At 45.5% G+C, this 17768-nt stretch overlaps 1 protein-coding gene across 4 annotated transcripts in view; it reads right to left on the bottom strand.

Annotated features, from left to right (window-relative positions):
• LOC114799927 (E3 ubiquitin-protein ligase znrf3) overlaps positions 1-17768 on the bottom strand; it is a 48000-nt gene that overhangs the window by 9649 nt on the left and 20583 nt on the right. For 3 of the 4 annotated variants that reach the window (XM_028996903.1, XM_028996904.1, XM_028996906.1), the window contains exon 2: positions 11220-11342. In XM_028996903.1, the coding sequence (XP_028852736.1) occupies positions 11220-11342 (123 nt within the window). Of the gene's footprint in view, positions 1-11219; positions 11343-13640; positions 14048-17768 lie in introns of those variants that run through there. The other variant, XM_028996905.1, reaches the window with a different exon arrangement.

Below are 17768 nucleotides of genomic sequence, written 5' to 3'. Positions count from 1 at the left end.
CCGCCACATCAATTCACCGGCGCTGGACTAGTGTCTAAATGTTAGTTAACCGCACGGCCTGAACATAAAAGAATGCCGTTATTATGAGGTTACCAACACCAGTAAAAAGAAGTCCCTTTTAGATCCCACAATGCCAATGAACATTTTCATTCACATTTGTGCCATAAGTAATTAATTGCATCCCAGCAAAAAAAAAAAGAAAAAAAAAAGAAAAGAAATATTGAGAATTTATTTGATTCTTCAAAGAGCAAAACCGGTTTACACATCACACCGCCGGTTTGTACTTTCAACAAAAGTTTGTTTTGTGCGAAAGGAGAACCCACATACCCACTTCACCTACTCCAACTGTATCTTATATACATACAACTACAATACAGACTATATTATATATACACACACACAGATTTTTTTTTTAGTCGTTTCGTTTGAACACAAGCAAACTTTATACCCAAATAACTAAACCGGGTTCCTCGTGGCGCTTAAACATCAACACAAGGAATGGGAGATGTCCCTCCGGATGATGCAACGCATAAATGTGATAAGGTGGTTATTTATTGATCGTGTGAAACCGCTGCCAACATTCAAGGGTCGGCAGGCCAGGGCTGTGCTCTGCGTACGATATGTTATTATACGGTGCGGCGAGGCAGACACCGTAACACATTTTATTTTAGCGTATTTGTTCAAATGTTGCTTTCAACCAAAGAATCCAGTTCAGAAGACATTTTGAACTACAGCAACTGGGAGGTCCCCCTTTTCAGAGGTTTTGCTAGGCAGACAGGGGGCTCTCTCGGCCCACCTCAACGCCGTCTGAAGTTCTCTCATCACCGCCAGACTGCAGTCCCGCGTTCCAGTTGAGGGCGGCTCTTTTGAAGATAGTGATCTGAGTTAATAATTAATAGTGCTTGGTAAAAGGGCTCTGGAAAAAAAAGAAAAGAAAAAGGTGACGAAGGAGAAGTGGAGGTGGGGGTGAGAAGGGAGATAGAATCTCCTTTTCCAACAGCACGGTTATGGCGGGACTTGTCTGACCAGGTTGTTCTTTTGGTGTTATTTTAAGCTGAAGGCCAGCTACAGGCCACAAACCGCCTTCTTAACCAGAGTCCCTTCAGACCCGCGTACTCTGCCGGAGCGGCGGCGCTAGACAGACCCGGTCCCAGTCACAGGACCTCAAACCCGCGAAACAGCAGCTTCCTGGCGCAGCCACCGGCGTAATCCAGAGTTCGAGCGACCTGTCCTACTACAGCCCGGCATCAAATAAAACTGGCCCAGATAATCAATCGCTGCATCGGTGCGCTACACGCCGGCTACAACAGTCAAAACCAAAAAAAAAAAAAAAAACGTAACTCATTAACTCATTTATATTTCAAACAGGGTTCAGTGCAAAACTATATAAGAAAAAAAAAAAGGGTCCTACGTCAATAACTAAATATTTCCAGGTCGCCCAAAACGCCTTAAAATTCAAACATATTTATGGAAACGTAGCCTTTATGTTTTTTTTCTTGACTTTAATTTTAACAACAACTCAGAAACAAGAACAAGCACATTTTTCACACTTTACCGGCAGATCATTTTTGCTTACATTTCGCGGCACCTTTTTTTTTTGGTGAAAAATTATTTCCCTCCATCCTGTTCCTTACTTATTTCTTCCAATCTGCAGAGTATTAACGTCCAGATTAAACGACTTCCATACCAATGGGGACGTTGGTCGGAGTCCTCATAGGGGACCTCGCGCACAAAATAAAAGTTTATCTGCCGAATCGCTTCCATTCCTTTCCTCACTCTTCCGTCCCCCTGCCTCCCCCCTCCCCTCTTCCACAATGTCGGCCTGTAATTCACTCGCGTCGCGCTCTTCCCTCGCTCTCTCTGCACTACTATAATTAAGGTAATTAAACCTTCAGAAGACTTGGCTCTGCTATTATGCCGTAATTTCATGTTGCCTCCTGGCTTTTGGGTTTATTAAAAGATAAAGGCATACTTTTCTCGTTTGGGCTTTGCTTGTATGCGGTGGGATTTTTCCCCTCCTTTTTCAGAGAAAGCGCCAAGGCATCGCTTGCACACTGCAAGTGGTGCAAACATATCTGAGTTGAATAAAAATGACGTTGTGTGCACACTGTGCTTTCGGATGTTGCACATTTTAAATCATGCTTTCAACTCCTTTTCTCCAGGTCAGTCATGGCTGATAGAACGAAAAGAACAGGGGCATGTGAACCCAAAATGCCTCATATGAGCTCATATTCAGCATTGAAGAAGGTTCTCTTTTAGAGCTAATATCAAAACAACGCACTTATCCATCATTTACACTGAGATTGTGAGCCAGAGAGTCTGAATCCTGAACCAAGTGGACTGCTAAAACGTATAGATAGATGGATCCACAGTGAGAGGCTCAATGCCACACTATAAGGGTTTACTCACACTAGGCAGTTTAAACCATCAAATGAAGCCAATGTGAAGAGTCAAGTAGGAAGTTGTCTGGTCCAGAATTTACCCAATCCACAAATCATGAAAAAAGGACCTTGCTGGGCTCAAATGGATTCCATTGAACTCATTCTTATCTTGGCTGAATGATGACTTGATCAACCTTCAAACCCCCCGATCTGAGTGGATCTGAGTCCGTATAATGCTAATATCTATAGAGAGTCCCTGAGCAACATTGTTCCTTTTTTGCTGGAAGACACTTTACACTCCACTGAGGTCATGAGCTAGAAGCACTCACACGAGAAACATACCTGGCCAAGGAAACCCAGGATGACATTAACTATGTCAACTCCAGAGAAGATTTGACTTTTGCCCAGGTTTTTTTTATTACAATTTTGTTGGTGGTACTTCTTCCAGTGGGATGGAATTGTCAATACAGTTAGAATTTGAGATGTTAGAGGGTTAAAGCAGCCTTTTGAACAAGCGTTGTATCATCTGCACGTGAAAAAAAATAATTTAACCAAATGGATGGAAATGCCAAAACAAGGGAGAGTTGTGCAGAAATAATGTTCAACTGCTTTACAACGGGCACTAGAGGTGTGAAGACCTTCACTGATCTCACGATTCCATTCGGTTACAATTATCATGTCAGCAATTCGATTCAATTCCATATCTCAATGCAATTTTTGAAATTATGTTTTCAAATATGTCAGTGAGATGAGAGTTGCTCCCACGCAGAGCAGTGCTGTATTCAGGCAACCACTACTGGCACTACTAGCCATAAAAAGAAGCAAGTGATGTCATTCTGAAATAATTGTAGGGGACAAATCCTACTAACATCAAGTGTGAACGGGACATATTTGGCCTTACAGTCACACAAACACAGGTCAGCAACATCATGAGGTTGTAGGACAACCATGAACTTATTAATTAAAAATTAATTCTCAGATACTATATTGATACAAAAAAAATAGAATTAATTTTGCACTGGTATTGATATATAAATGGCAGTTTTGCATCTGCTGCTTCACGGAAATTGTCGCCAGACTACAACAATTTTCAGCCACCATTGCAGCGGGCAGCCCCTCCCCTGGCTACCTTCAGGACCCAATGCTTTGGATAAGCCCATTTGCGAATTTTTTGCTATAAAAGCGATGAGCACAATTTTTTTTTTTGCAAAGCTTATGAAAGAACATCACTGAATAATATGCAGAGTTTCAAGATCAGAGTGAAGTTGTTGTAATATGAATATTATTATTTGCCTCTATCAAGCAATACGTTGAAGTAAGTTAACTATAATAATGACTGTCTTCGCTTCTCTCTACATCTTCTACACTTGCACAAAGTGTATATATTTTTCACTTCTGCGGCATGAGTAACGAGGTGTACTTTTTTCATGTAGGTTTGCTCAAAAATATTAGTCGTTTATTTCTTTTTTAATTAATTTGTTCATTTCTTTATATAGTGTATAGTGTATGTGTGTGTGCGTGTAAAGCATGATGTCTATATGTATAGATGAGTTCACTTCCATGACTACAATATTTCACAACCCAAAATGTGACTGCATGAATGTGTGTGAAGCGGGATGTGGAGGCCAGATTGACGAATAGCTTTGCATCACCAAAACGAGTCATAAAATCCTAGTCCCAGTCTAAGCATATCAGATCAGGACTTTGTATGCTTTGTGCAAAAGTGAGGTATGAAATGGCACCTGATTGTGGATTATGCTTTCTGTAAAAATCCCTTTAAAGCACCATTGTTGTTCCCCACTTGAGGATCGAGCTGTGGCTCCGAGCAGACTCGGGCAATTCCGGACTGATTGCTGTTTACGTCTCTGCTGGAATTACGATCTCCTTCCCAGTGATGCTGATGCGTGGTGGGCATCTCTGACCTTGGAACTTGGCCGCCAGATCAGGAAGTGTGTTGGCTGCTGACAGTTCCCTGTGAGAAGAAGCCCCGTGGCTCGGAACGGACAGCTGAAACTGGCCCCAGATCGAACACTTCTTATTTGTTGAGCGTGTGTGTGTGTGTGTGTTTTGGCTGTATGGAATTCATCATGGTCAAAGCCGAGCATGCAGGCACTGCGTTTGAGCATTTACTTCTCGCTGTAACACTGTAAGCGATGGGGCAGCTCCGTGAAGGAAACCAATAATAAATGCGACAGACGATAACTTCTGTTCCGTCCATGTCTGGGGATATATAAGGACCGCTAATCCTGTTCATCTCCACCTCCATCGCTGCCGCTCCTCCCCGCACGACTTCGGGGAGCCGACCCCAGACCGGGCGTTGCGGCCGCAACGCTGGGCGAGAGCATCTGAGGACGTAGACGAGGTCTCCGAGTCGACTGGAGGAGCACAATGGGAGGGAGGGGGGGGGGGGGGGGGGGGGGGGGGGGGGGGGGGTAAAGCCAAACATTGAGTGGTGCCGGACCTCTCCTCTCTCTCGCCGAGGCAGCCCGGCACTTTGAAGCGCTTCAAAAAAGCGCCCTGGCATCTCTAGTTCACAGACGCCGATAAGATGAAAGAAGGATAATGCAGCGCTCAGAGTAAAAACTGCCGACTGCGGATGGGACATTATGGCTTATCGTGTTCTTTTTATAACCGCCTCAGAAATTATGTTGAGCCAAGCTAATAGACAGCTTAAAAAAAAAAACTAAAGTTAGTCCCTGATAAACAATGACTCTAAGGATTCTAAGGTTTAAAAAAAAAAAAAAAAAAAAAAAAGGAAAATAAATGAGTGGCCATTTTCATTTATTGGAGTGGTGTCTAGAAACTAGAAAAGGCAAAAACACATTGACTCCAATGACCCCGATTAACTGGCTCTGGGGAAGAGAAAAAAAAAGTAGCTCCTTTGATGTCTTATAATTATAGAATGTATACTTATCCACGTAGAAATGTGAGGCTGAGCCCTCACACATGATTATGACTCCAAATACTTTCGCGCAGTTTACAGAGGGAGCTTCGGTGGAAACAATCCTGGGCCACGGTAATTCAACAGGCAATTTCAATGGCTTTAATTAAAGGGCCCTATACATTCTGCCCTCATATTTCTCTAATCTTCCTTTCCCTTGAAGCTGCCTCGGGGACCATGCCTCTGCTTGCATGAAAGAGGTTTGGTCTGCCTTTGTAATGCTATCTGCATTGGGAAAGGCGCTTTTTCTCCCTGGGCAAACAGTAGTGCAGGTCGCAACTCGGCCTCCCCGAACTTTACAGCCGGCTTTCTGTAGGAGAGCTTAACCCTTCTAAGGATTACAGGCAAAAGAAGGGTGGGAAGAGATGGGCCTTTTATTTGGGTGGTGGTGGGGGTGGAAGTGAAAGCTCTGAAAGATGCAAAGGCGAGGGGCAAAAGGTTTGGAGTCATGAGGTCTTACAAACTCTTTTAAGTACTCATATTCATGAATAATGGATTCATACAAGACAAATGTGCGAGTTCATTAATATATTAATGCCCAAGCAGTGCTGAGGTGAAATTATTATTAACGGAACTATCAAGAACATCTCAACTATACAAAAGGTGTCCTGGAAGAACATGGGACCACAACAGAGAGTGTTTGACCCATAAACATGAAGAAAAATTTGGCCAATAATTTTGGATCTAACATTAAGAGTGTTTCAGAGAAAAGCCACAAAATCATAGCAGTAAAATTTTAACGTATCTAATAAACCCTAACGGTTAAACAAGAAATCCCTCTCTGTAATCCCTCAACACACTGATCACAAACCATCCTCTTCTAACGACACATCCAGTTCCTTTGGTATGTTTCCCTTCTTTGTGGTTGCACTGCCGCATATGGAACTAGTTTATGGGCTGTCTGGAAGAAAAGATGCAAAGAGAAAAGAGAAGAGGTCGAGGTGTACACCTGAAGTTGGGACTTGTTTAACCCTCCCCTCCTGACAAACTTCTCTCGAGTTGCCCGGCGGGTTGGAGCCATTCTCCTGTTCCTTCATGAGCATGGACAATAGCAGCTGTAACTCAGTCCTGCCACCAACCCCCACCCCCTTCACCCTACCTCACGACTCAAAAGCCAACCTTTTTACTTCCCCCCCCCCTCCACTGTGTCTACCAGGTGTGGACCCGCCTGCACCGCCCCCAGCACACCTCTCCAACTCGCCCAGCCCCCGCCCTGACCAACTCCTCCATGAGCTCAGCCTCTCAAGTCACAGCTGGTCCTTCCAGCACCCCCCTCCACCCTAAACCCTCCCCCTCGGAGGGCCCTCCCACCCCCCCCGCCGGAGCATAAAAGGGGGCTTAAACCTCCAGCGAAAAAGGAAAACCCGCCAAGAGGCTGAGGGCCGGCCCAGTGAGGGAGCAGCCTTCAGCGGGAAAAAACATACAGCCTCACCTTGCCATCGCAGAAAAAAAAAAATGATAATAACCCGAAATTATCTATCTTTGCAAGATTTCCTCAAATGCACCAACTTTTCACAGAGTTTGAGCACAAACTGCTTCTCCCAGTCCTCAAAAAAACCCTCCTTAGAGAGGACTGTGTTGCACTTGGCATCTCATTGCAAGCGCTTCTCCCCGCTCGGTCTCTCTCATCTTACATCCCTGGGGCTCCTTTCTTCTCTCTTTTAAAGGGAGGGGGGGCTCTGGACTGTGAAGTATGATAATGGTCATTTTGCTTCCCATTGAATGGCGGGTAATTCTGCCTAAGGACAGCTCACTTTGAGCCACATGACATAGGGAGCTTCCCAGTGACCATAGCAACACACTCAGTGGGTTCCTGCACTGTGAAGCCATGATTTCATACCCTGGGCGGCGCAGACAAAAAGGCAGCTCTGCAGGGAGAGGCTTTCCCTGGCCACAGAAAACCTTTGACACCACGTAAGGAAAATCCACCCAGATAATATCAGCACACCCCCAAACGTGGAAAAGGAACCCTAAGGAGATAGACCTCTTGGAAGGGGGCTCGCTCACCCACCCACCCTTCCACACTACTATTGCCATATATGAAACAGCCATGTATGGATCAGTGAAGACCTGACCTCATTTTATTGCATGCGACATCAATAACTGGGCGTCCATTTCATTCTCAAGAGAGCCGGATGACCGTCGGCAAAACAAATCAACCTGCATGTCCTCAATCATTAGATAAAGGTCAAAGGATGACACCTGAACATCAGCATGTTGTTAAATCTGCAAAACATTTAGACCCATTCTAGATAAACCGTTAAAGAAGTTGCCTAGGGGTTGCCGGATTTTCATCTTTGTTCCCTTATTGTGGGTGGGTGAGGGTCAGATGCAGGCTGGTGCCGATGGCATAGTCCATGGAGCGGTTCGGACGATAGGCAAATTGCAGTAGGTCCAGGGTGGAGTCCAGAAGGGTCTTCATATGTTTCATGACCAGCGTCTCAAAACACTTTATCATGATTGGTATACGTGCAACGGGATGGTAGTCATTGAGACAAGACACTGAAGACTTCTTCGGCATGGGCATGATGGTGGTGGTCTTGAGACGCGTTAGAACAACTGCGGTGCTCAGTGAGATTTTGAAGATGTCGGTAAGAACATCTACCAGCTGGTCTGCACATTCTCTGACCATTTCAGAGGTATGTTGTAGGGGTGGTAGTAGCCTAGTGGGTAACACACTCGCCTATGAACCAGAAGACCCGGGATCGAATCCCATTTACTACCCTTGTGTCCCTGAGCAAGACACTTAACCCTGAGTTGCTCCTAGGGGGGACTGTCCCTGCAACTACTGATTGTAAGTCGCTCTGGATAAGGGCGTCTGATAAATGCTGTAAATGTAAATGTAATGTTGTCTGGTCCAGCAGCCTTTCATGAGTTCACTCTGAGGACAGTTTTCCTCATGTCTGCTCAGTTTTCCTCGTGTCATGTCTCCTACAGTCCTGTTGTTCTGTGTGTCGAATCTCGTGTAGAAGTTATTTAGCGCATCCGATACGGAGGCATCACTGTCACAGGCAGAGGTTGTGGTCCAAACCTGTCCAACCAACCCTCCCCCCCAACTCCTCATTTTAATTAAGATGGGGCTGAAATCACAAGCTGCCCTCCCAGCCCCCCCCCCCCCTCTTTTACAAAACAAAGCCCCTCACACAGACAAGGCAGGTGGGTGGAGGGGTCCACCAGCCAGAGCCACTACAGCAGACCCCATCAAAGGGGACCAACAGATCGCCGCATCAAAGCGCAGTTTAATCTCTCTGGCTTTTCATTAATCTCATCCGCACTGGATAAACAGCAGATGATGGGGTGAAAAGAAAACTGAATAAATAAATTAGGACAGTCGGGAGGTAAAGAGGGACTAAGGTCAGAACAAACGTGCCAGCAGGATCTCATCCTGGGTGCACCGTTCATCTCTCAGAAAGACTCAGCGTTCAGAAAACAAATTGTTTATAGTCACACACACACAAATTAAGATACATTTAAGTCAAAGGCCAGTTTGAAGCTGCATGATGTGAGATGACAGGTTCTCTCACAGTTTCTTTACTCCAGGGACGTTTTCTTTGCTGCTGTTGCCTCTGGCATTTTAGGCAGATTATCAATAAACAATGCAAAGTCGTCCCCCCCCCCACAACCTCAAAACCAATGTCTACATGTCAGTAACCTGTTGCATTAACAATGCAGAGTCTGATGAGATTCTGTGAGCACAAAGTGAGCACAAAGCAATGATGAACTGTGGGACTTGGCTGGGAGATTTATATGAATGCAAGTGTTGTGTTGGAAACCTTCAACAGCACTGACAAAAAAGGAAGGAAGTAAACAGGAAAAAACAGCCCAGCCCCACATTATATGATTACTTTATGACAAATGAACTAAAGTTGAGTTCTTCATGAGAACACACCTTGCTTTGGAAGCTGAATTTGTTCTCGTGAAGACGAGCACAACAGAGTCTTCAACAAACTGCTAGAAAACCAGACAACCCAGAACCTACTTTGGTCTTATCTAGAACCTGTATACTGCACATAGCAAACCTCAGTTTGAACGGAACCAATCTGAAGAACCAAAAACTCCATCTCCAAAGTAGAGGCCCTATGGAGGCAGATGGCGCTCTCAGGCTAAAAAGGGCCGTTTACTTCACAATAGCTTCCCAAAACCCCATGCTGTACCTCTTCACAACACCCTGAACAAGCCATGCCCACCGCTCACCCCCCAACCACCCACAGCCAACCAGCTTGTGCCAGCCTGAGCTGGAGGGAGGGTGGCGTACCCGCAACCTGACGTGGCCCCTCTGCTCCAGCCCCATGTCTGATGTAATGTGTGAGGCTCAGTGTGTTGCCGAGATGAAAGCTTCGGCGCGTTTGTCTGCCTCCCCGTGTCAGAAGGACTGGCGCAGCCCTTGGAATAGGGGATATCACGCTGGCAGGGCAGCGTAGATGACAAGGCCACCAAGACCATGCCAAGGGACTGAATGTTCAACTAATGCAATTTCCCCCCACCTACCCAGCAAATTTTTTAAAATCTGTATTGCATTTCTTTTTTTGTCTTTTTGTCAGTAGGTACTCTACAGTGGGTCAGTAGTCCCAACCGCTCCAGCTCTCCAGGAATTGTGGCGGAAGCAGAGGAAAGAACTGTGGACACGTGTGTGTCACAGCAAGGCCATGGTGAATTAGAATGACCCCCGTGATCTCGCCCAAAACAAACACAAAAAAAAAAGCACCTCGCCCATTGTGTTGGTCCTCGGAGACTGCGCGAAAGGAACAGAAAGAAAAACGACACTTCCTTGTTTGTTTTTTCTATGGTTGCAGTTGGAAAATATGAGCAAGGAGGCGAAAGAAGAGCTGGGAACTCTTTGGGGAATAGTCCATTCATTCAGGTGTTTGAGTTGTTCCTCCTTCCCCAGCAATGAACCAAATCCAAATCCAAACCAAAAGTCACCTGCCTTTAGGGAAGCAGAAACCGGATGAATTTGAAATCCGCTGGCCATTGACCTCCATGACCTTCATTCGTTTCACAAGATATTGTCATTTCCTGACCTGGAGATCAATATCAAGCATCAATTCTTAAAATCACATTTTGAAAGACAAGATTCTCTTGTGATCAATCATACCGAACCAACCCTGGACCAACAGACTGAGAAGAAGAGACACAAAAGATGTGGTGTTATAAAAGGGGTGATGCCAGGACAGGGCTGGCAGGGGTACATTGGGTACAAGTGGCACACATGGCGGGGAAAGAGCCCCCCAGCTGTGCCAGTCCCAAGCCCCGGCCTGTAAAAAAGCAACAATGGGCTTTCCCCTCTAATTATAGCACTGGCCTCCTAAAAGGAGAACGCTGCCATAACAAGACAATAGTTACTAATCTATATCACTTTCAAACACAGCTTCTTATCAGGAATGGAGTGAACAGGGGATATAAGAAGGAAAGATATGCAGGTCACATAGGAACGACAACCTTTGCGGTCTCATTTGGACGTGGCATTAGGTCAGCTTTCCATCTCCAGAGGCTCTAAGCACACGAGACAATAGACAAGGGAGAGTGCTACATAAATTATGAATGGCCGCCCTCTTTCTGTCACGAGACGCGCTCAGGATAAATGAGCTGGTAGCACTGGAAGTCTCAGAGGACACACGAGCAGATTCCATTAAAGAGAACTCTTCATTTACAACAGCGTCCCTGGTCCATAAGTGTCTCGAAACAAACAACGGGGCAGTAAGCTAGGGATCATAGATGCAAGCGACCTGCTTTGTTACCTTGGCAACAAAAGAAGGTGCATCAATTATAAAGATTTAATGAATCTTAAGCTCTCTGTGCTGTTAGAGATCCACAATCTCCATTAGTAAAAGTCCAGGATGCCTAGTTTTGTACCAAGACTGTGGAACATGGAGGATAATTATTCAGTTCCTTCTTACCTTTCCGAGGACGGTCAGGCAGCTGGGGTCCAGTTCTGGCTGCTCCAGCTTGACAACACCCACCCAGCCATACTCGTATAGGTCCTCTTCATCGTTGTTGTTACACAGGCCCAATGGGTGCATCTGTCAAATAAACAGTAAAGAGACATAAGTTCATTGTTACAGCCCACAAAAACCTACTGTCCATCAGATGTCCAACCTTCAAACACAAAGGTGGTTCTAAAACATGGGCAGAGGTCAACATTGACCAATTATTTGTAGGAGGTAGCTGGATCAAAATTCCGGAACTGGCCCAATTACCCTTAACAGGACTTCCCAGCCCCAACAGTCCTTGCGTGCCCTGGAAAAAACGGTCAACGTCTGCAGAGTCGATTAGCCACAAGGACAGCAGACATGACACAGACTTGACTACTTAGGAGGTGGCAGACCTGTAATTAGGGTTAATACACATGCTCAATTTCAAAGCCTGTCTCTTTACTTCTTCCCATAATCCATAGATGATGCATGAAAAAGCCTCGGGTCCACTGCAACCTGATCTTTGGATGTGGCATTTTTTGACGTAAAAAAGGGGTCCCTTGCTTTAAAGATAGAGATCAGGCATTATTTATATATATTATAACTTCCTGTGTAGGGAATGGAAGGATGTTGATTCTCAGCGTATGAAACCTGCTGGGCACCAGTACAATACATTAGATATACAGTCTTTTAGAACCTCTCACAATCAAATCTTTCCATACTAAACTGGCCATTCAAAACTAAACACTCCACCTATTTGCATGAAGGGTTTCTAAAGTGACCTCATTGCTTTTATCCCATTAACCCTGTGACCAAACAATCTTCTTCCCCCAACCCCCAACACACCAGATTTGTGGCGCCAGTTCTTCTTTATTGGCCTTAGGGCCCTGTATCAACCTCAGATACCCTATTCATTGCCAGCCCAGGGCTCATCCTGTTAAGGTTACAGACATTGGCCTCTGTGCACAAGACAAGGGATTGAACTACAATGCAGCCAACTGACTTGAGGCGGTGGTGGATGTTAATTTTCAGAATGTACTAGAAGGAGCACAAAAATAACCATCTTTGTGACTGATTTCACAGGTTTGCTACAAATCAACCAAACAAACAGGAACATTGAAGCCTTAATAAACCGTGTTATTGATTATGTGTAAATGTATTAATTTCACTTGAAGGAAAATATTGCTCTTCGACAGCAATCCTACAGGCCATACAAATGTGAAAGTGAAGAAAGTGAAGTGAATGTCACATTGTGATACACAGAACAGCGTACGGTGCACACAACAAAATGTGTCCTATGCTTTTAACCAATCACCCTAGTTGAGCAGTATGCAGTAATGACAGGCGACCTGAGAGCAGTGAGTGGGAACAGTGCTTTACTCAGTGGCACATCGGTGGCACCTTGGAAGAACAGGATTTGAACCGGCAACCTTTTAATTATGGGGCCGCTTCCTTACCCGCTAGGCCACCACTACCCACTGTGATGTGGTGACAAAGCTCTGTATATCCTTAAATTCAGATCTTTACAGTTTAGCTCTTCAAAGGATTATCCATTAGGGAGACATGGCCTCTTTTGGAAACCTGGACACTGCGTCCAGCCGGGGTTTTAGAGCTGCCTCACTATTTGTTATGTCATGGGCATCGTACACGCCTAATCATCCCCTCTGCTTGCACTAGCCAAAGCATCGCCAACAAACATATCTGGTTATATGGTCTATTATCCATAAAGCGGAAGAAAAACATTGAAATATCTCAAGTTTGGGCTTAAAGTGTGACATGCATCATTTCAGTAATATGCTGATACGAACTTCCAATCCAACTCAGCAATGACACTCAGCATCTCCATGCTGCACATAGCGAAGGAGGCAAACTTCAGTCTTCCAACAATGCCAGCAGACACTCCACACACGGAATTTGCTTTAGAATTTTTCTGATGACTGTGACAAACTTTGAGCAATAGTTATGATCATGTGAATGAGAGAATGATACATTCACACCAACAGACTCATAACTGATGTAAAAAGAACTTCTTAATTATGATTTATGTTCATTTCAACATCTGCAAAGTCACCACATTAAAATGGATGACCATATGAACATTTCTAATTATAATGCAACGTACACAGATGTCATGACCCAGCCATAAAGTGTCAACGATCCCACTTTCTGCAGAAATATGAAAGCATCTATAACTTCCACAATCCTCTGGTGATAAACTGGATAAACATGGCCATTGTGCTCAGCGAACAGAAGAACACAGTGTCGGGCAGTATGAACTAGCTGACCGAATCAGTGCACACAGAGGGCTTGGCCATCATCGTTCCCCGGTGGGCCCCACGGGTGAATCTGCCGTTCCGCTTACACTACGCCTGCAGCCACTAGGGGTGTTCCAACTGCTGCCCTTACCTTGCTGCTCCTTTCCCAGTCAGCCTCAGGAGGATGGACTCTTCCTTTTGGGATCTCCTTACACATCTCCTTACACAGGCAATGCACTCAATGAAAAATCATGGCATCCCAGTTGTCAATCACCCTTCAATTCCCTGACTGTCAGTGCCACCATTCATCATAGAACCAAGCAGGCAAAACAAAAAAAAACAAAAATTGTCCCAACCCGTAAACTTGATAGCTGAATTATTATTATTATTTTTTTAAATAAAATCCCCGCCCCTCTAACTGAAAAAGACTGAACCCACAGGGGCCCGTAATGGGATCAAAACAGCCCAGTTTCTAGAGCCCTCCCACTCCAAAGGGGAATCAGAATGCGAGTCACACCATCCCAGCCATTCTGCTTTGTCAGTGGCACAATTCACAGCTCCTTTGATCATCCAACAACAACTACTTCAGTATCCCCCACCCAGAGCCTGCCCCCCACCCTGGTTACAGACCAGGCCCTCCCACAGACTCTCATTCAAACCCAGTACCACCTCCGCCCCACATTAATTTAAAAAAACTCCAGTCGCTCCCAAAAGTTTTTGTCTGTGGCACAGCATGGCACACAGGCCCAGTATATAAAAGACGTAGTCATACAAAAAGGGGACTATTGGAAGAGACAGGACCCCTAGACCCCCACCAAAATGCTTCTCTTCAGGGCCGGCGCTGTTTCCCGAAGACTTCACCAAACCTCCGTAAACTCTATTGTGAATTGATCTGACACGTGCAGACACCTTACAACAAACTAGGAAGACCCTCTTCGATCAATTTTCCATCTCCAGGGAGCAGGTTGGAGACAGAGCGGGGAAATGCACCCGAGACACCGCAGCCGCGACATCAGCCTCTGGAGCAACATGAAACAGCGCACTGCCATTTGAATTTGTGCAACACCAAAAAAAAAAAAAAAAAAAAAAAAAAAAAAAAACTGCACAGGAAAACAGAAAAGCCCCAGTTCTTTTTTTCAAAGCGCTTTTTGAAAGCCCCCCCCCCCGAAACCCCACCCCTTCCTCCTTCTCTGGGGGCTTTCAGCCCCCTCTTCCTCTGAAAAGAAGTGGGCCTATCTGTGATGGAAATGCGGAGATGCGGAGTTGCACACGCCAGCATCGTTTTAAACAGAACCCGAGAATCTGTCTCAGCCCATCCTGGGACCAGAAGATATGAAGCAGAACCTGTAGGCGGAAAAGTTGGCCCCTGGCGTGGTACAGACTCCGCTGTGGCACAGGTCCAGCCATGGAGGGCACAGAAAAGATACGACAAGAATGGCATCTAGGTCAACGGGGGGATCGCTTTCAGTGACAACAATCGAGGTACTCCTGTATGCCGTAGGGCAACACTCCGCCGTCACAAACTCCATAATGCTCAGAACGGTGTCCAGATTCATTACGCACATGCTGGACCCTCATTCATTCATCTAACACCTTTATTTGACTGTTAAAGAATTGTCCAAAATATAGCGTCATACAAAAGCATGATGTTTCTTAAAAACACAAGCATACGCGCAACACACACCTACCCATCCTACTCGTCCCCGACCCAGTGCCTCTGTCACCCACCCCCTGATGAGGGAGTGCAGAGGATTTCCTGGAATAACAAACTGGCCTGCCAAGAGAGGTGGGGGGAATATCTGATCAAAGCCGCCAGCCGGCCCCCCTGGGCCCTCGGCCACTTACAGAACTTGGGCCCCAGCCGCAACTCTCGGGGCAGCTTTTCAAACAAGGCCGAGAGCCTTTCAAACAAGCCCGAGTGCTGCACGCTCTCCACACCAGCTGCGCCGGGGGCCTCCTACCAAACATCCTGCGCTCCCATTCGCGCAGGACCCGGCCAGGTCACAGCCGGCCGAGGCTTCGAGTAAGGGGATGAATAGTCCTGAAGAACGAGGACCGTTTATACTGCAGGACGCATGACTCTCACGCCGCAATGTTGCCACTGTAACATCAAACTCATACATAAACAGTCATACAGCGTGGTTATTTTTTGCACCCGTGTAAAGCGCGCAGACCATTTCAAGCCATGCTCAGCGCATCGCATTAATAAAAGTACGACTTTAGCTCCTATAATGCAGAATCACAAAATCAATAAGAAAAAATAAGATTATTTAGTGACAAACATAGCCTCACACATGTTGTTAAGCATTCAACTTTACGTTTATACATAGTGGGAAGAACTTAATAATATGTTGACCTGGATTTCATGTAGTGAAATAAAACATTGTATTGCAACGTCATGTATTAATATTGTAGTGCATACACATTTTTCAACCTTAAAGTACTGAGAAGCAGATGCCTATAACAACCATTAGAGGAGGTTCTGTGGACAGAGACACATGCTGGTGAAATAGTTGGTACCAAAGTAGTGTGAAACAACACTTTACACAAAAATGCAAATTGACATCAACCAGGGTACTTGACATTGTCACAATATCTTCAGACATTTCATAACTTGGAAATTTCATTCATGTCATGTATACAAGTCTGAATGAAACATACAGGAACATAAAAACAGACAAACAGATTGAAAAATCGACACCATACAGGGTTTTTTTTTTTTTTTTATGGAGATTGGTGCCTCCATTATTCATGAGGCACATACACGTATACACACACGTAAACTCAGAAATCAACGTAGGAGCATTTGAAAATGACAAATGCGGTCCACCACCGTCGCCTTACCCCAGCCCCCCTAGCCCCTCCAGCTGCCACATACTTCCTGGAATACCTCATCGCCCACAATAACATGCCCTCACATAGTGTGGAGAACTTGATCAACTACACACGTTACGCTGTGCCAGTGTCCTTTTGCCGTTTGAACTCCCACCCACAAGCCAAACAGGAAGAATGCCGAGCCCCCCGCCTCCCTCATGGGCCTACATGACGGCATATTTCGGATGGTTTGTGTACAAAGAAGCCGACGCGCCGTTAGGGGCCAACTGCGATGGACAGAGGGATACACTTTCACTCGGACTGATTTCTCCGAGCTTCAGAAAACCTCTAATTGCTGGGTAGGTTAAACGGCGGAGACTGTTTTGAGGGCGGAACGACACTCTTCTCAACAGACCTATCAAATGTGAGAAAAAAAAAAAGAGATGGAAAGAAGAGACGAAGTGAAGGAGAGGAGCCGGCAGTACTGCCTGGCCAAGTCTCTCCTTCGTTTCCCAAGCACTAGAAATAACTTCAAAGAGGATGGTAGCCTTGAAGAGAGAAGAGATAGAGTTACAGTGGAGCAGCTGGGAGAGCCTTGCAGGTGGGGCCAACCCGGACGGTGTAATATTATCTCATAAAAGGATCCCAGGGCTTTTTCAGTACACAAGACTTCCTCTCCTTTGTTCGCCGTCACAAAAAAGATGGAACTACAGTTGCAAACGCTGTCCTGAAGCCAAGAACGTCCAAACAAAGCTTCCCCGTTCCCATTTACTCCACAGCGGTTTGAGAGGGTCCAGAGTACGGCAATTAAAAGCAAAAAAATTCAATAAAAGCCAAACAATAAAAGTGTTACAGTGTACGTCAAAACGAAAAAGTCGGGAGGCATCAATGGACAGAAGACGTGACTCATCGCACAGCTAAAAAATAAAAAAATTCATAAGGGAAGTAAACATTAGAAAGTTGTTTATGTGCAGCCAGCTCTTTTGTGAGATTTCAAGGACGGGATCAAAAGACTCTTGGCAGTTGCTGTGTGTGTGTGTGTGTGTGTGAGAGAGAGAAGGCTGATACATGGATGGCAAGGAGACCACCCCCACCCCACGACTACCATGAAATAATCTCTGCACGCTGTCCCCACAGCAACGGCGCAAGCAAACAAGTGTTGCAATTTCAGAATTAGAGCAGAGCGCTCTTAGCAGACACCTAATATCATGTAAATATTCAAATATGCGAGGCAGAGCCCGGCGGCTGACAGCTTTAAAGCCTGCGAGGCTGCAGGAAGGCGACTCTATTAGCTGCCTGGGCAGAGGGACTGAAGCCATTCGCACGCCCCGGTCCAGCTCTTCATCGCCTACGGGAAGGAGAGATGACTGCAGAGCAGGGGAATCTAAAAACTCAACATTGAGACTCTCGCTTCTTAAAATAATGCAAAGGCAAAACCTGATCAAAAGGGATAAATGCAAAGGGC

The sequence above is a fragment of the Denticeps clupeoides genome, chromosome 11, assembly GCF_900700375.1.
Source record: "Denticeps clupeoides chromosome 11, fDenClu1.1, whole genome shotgun sequence".
Taxonomy (NCBI): domain Eukaryota; kingdom Metazoa; phylum Chordata; class Actinopteri; order Clupeiformes; family Denticipitidae; genus Denticeps; species Denticeps clupeoides.
This window is presented reverse-complemented; position numbering and strand designations above follow the sequence as displayed.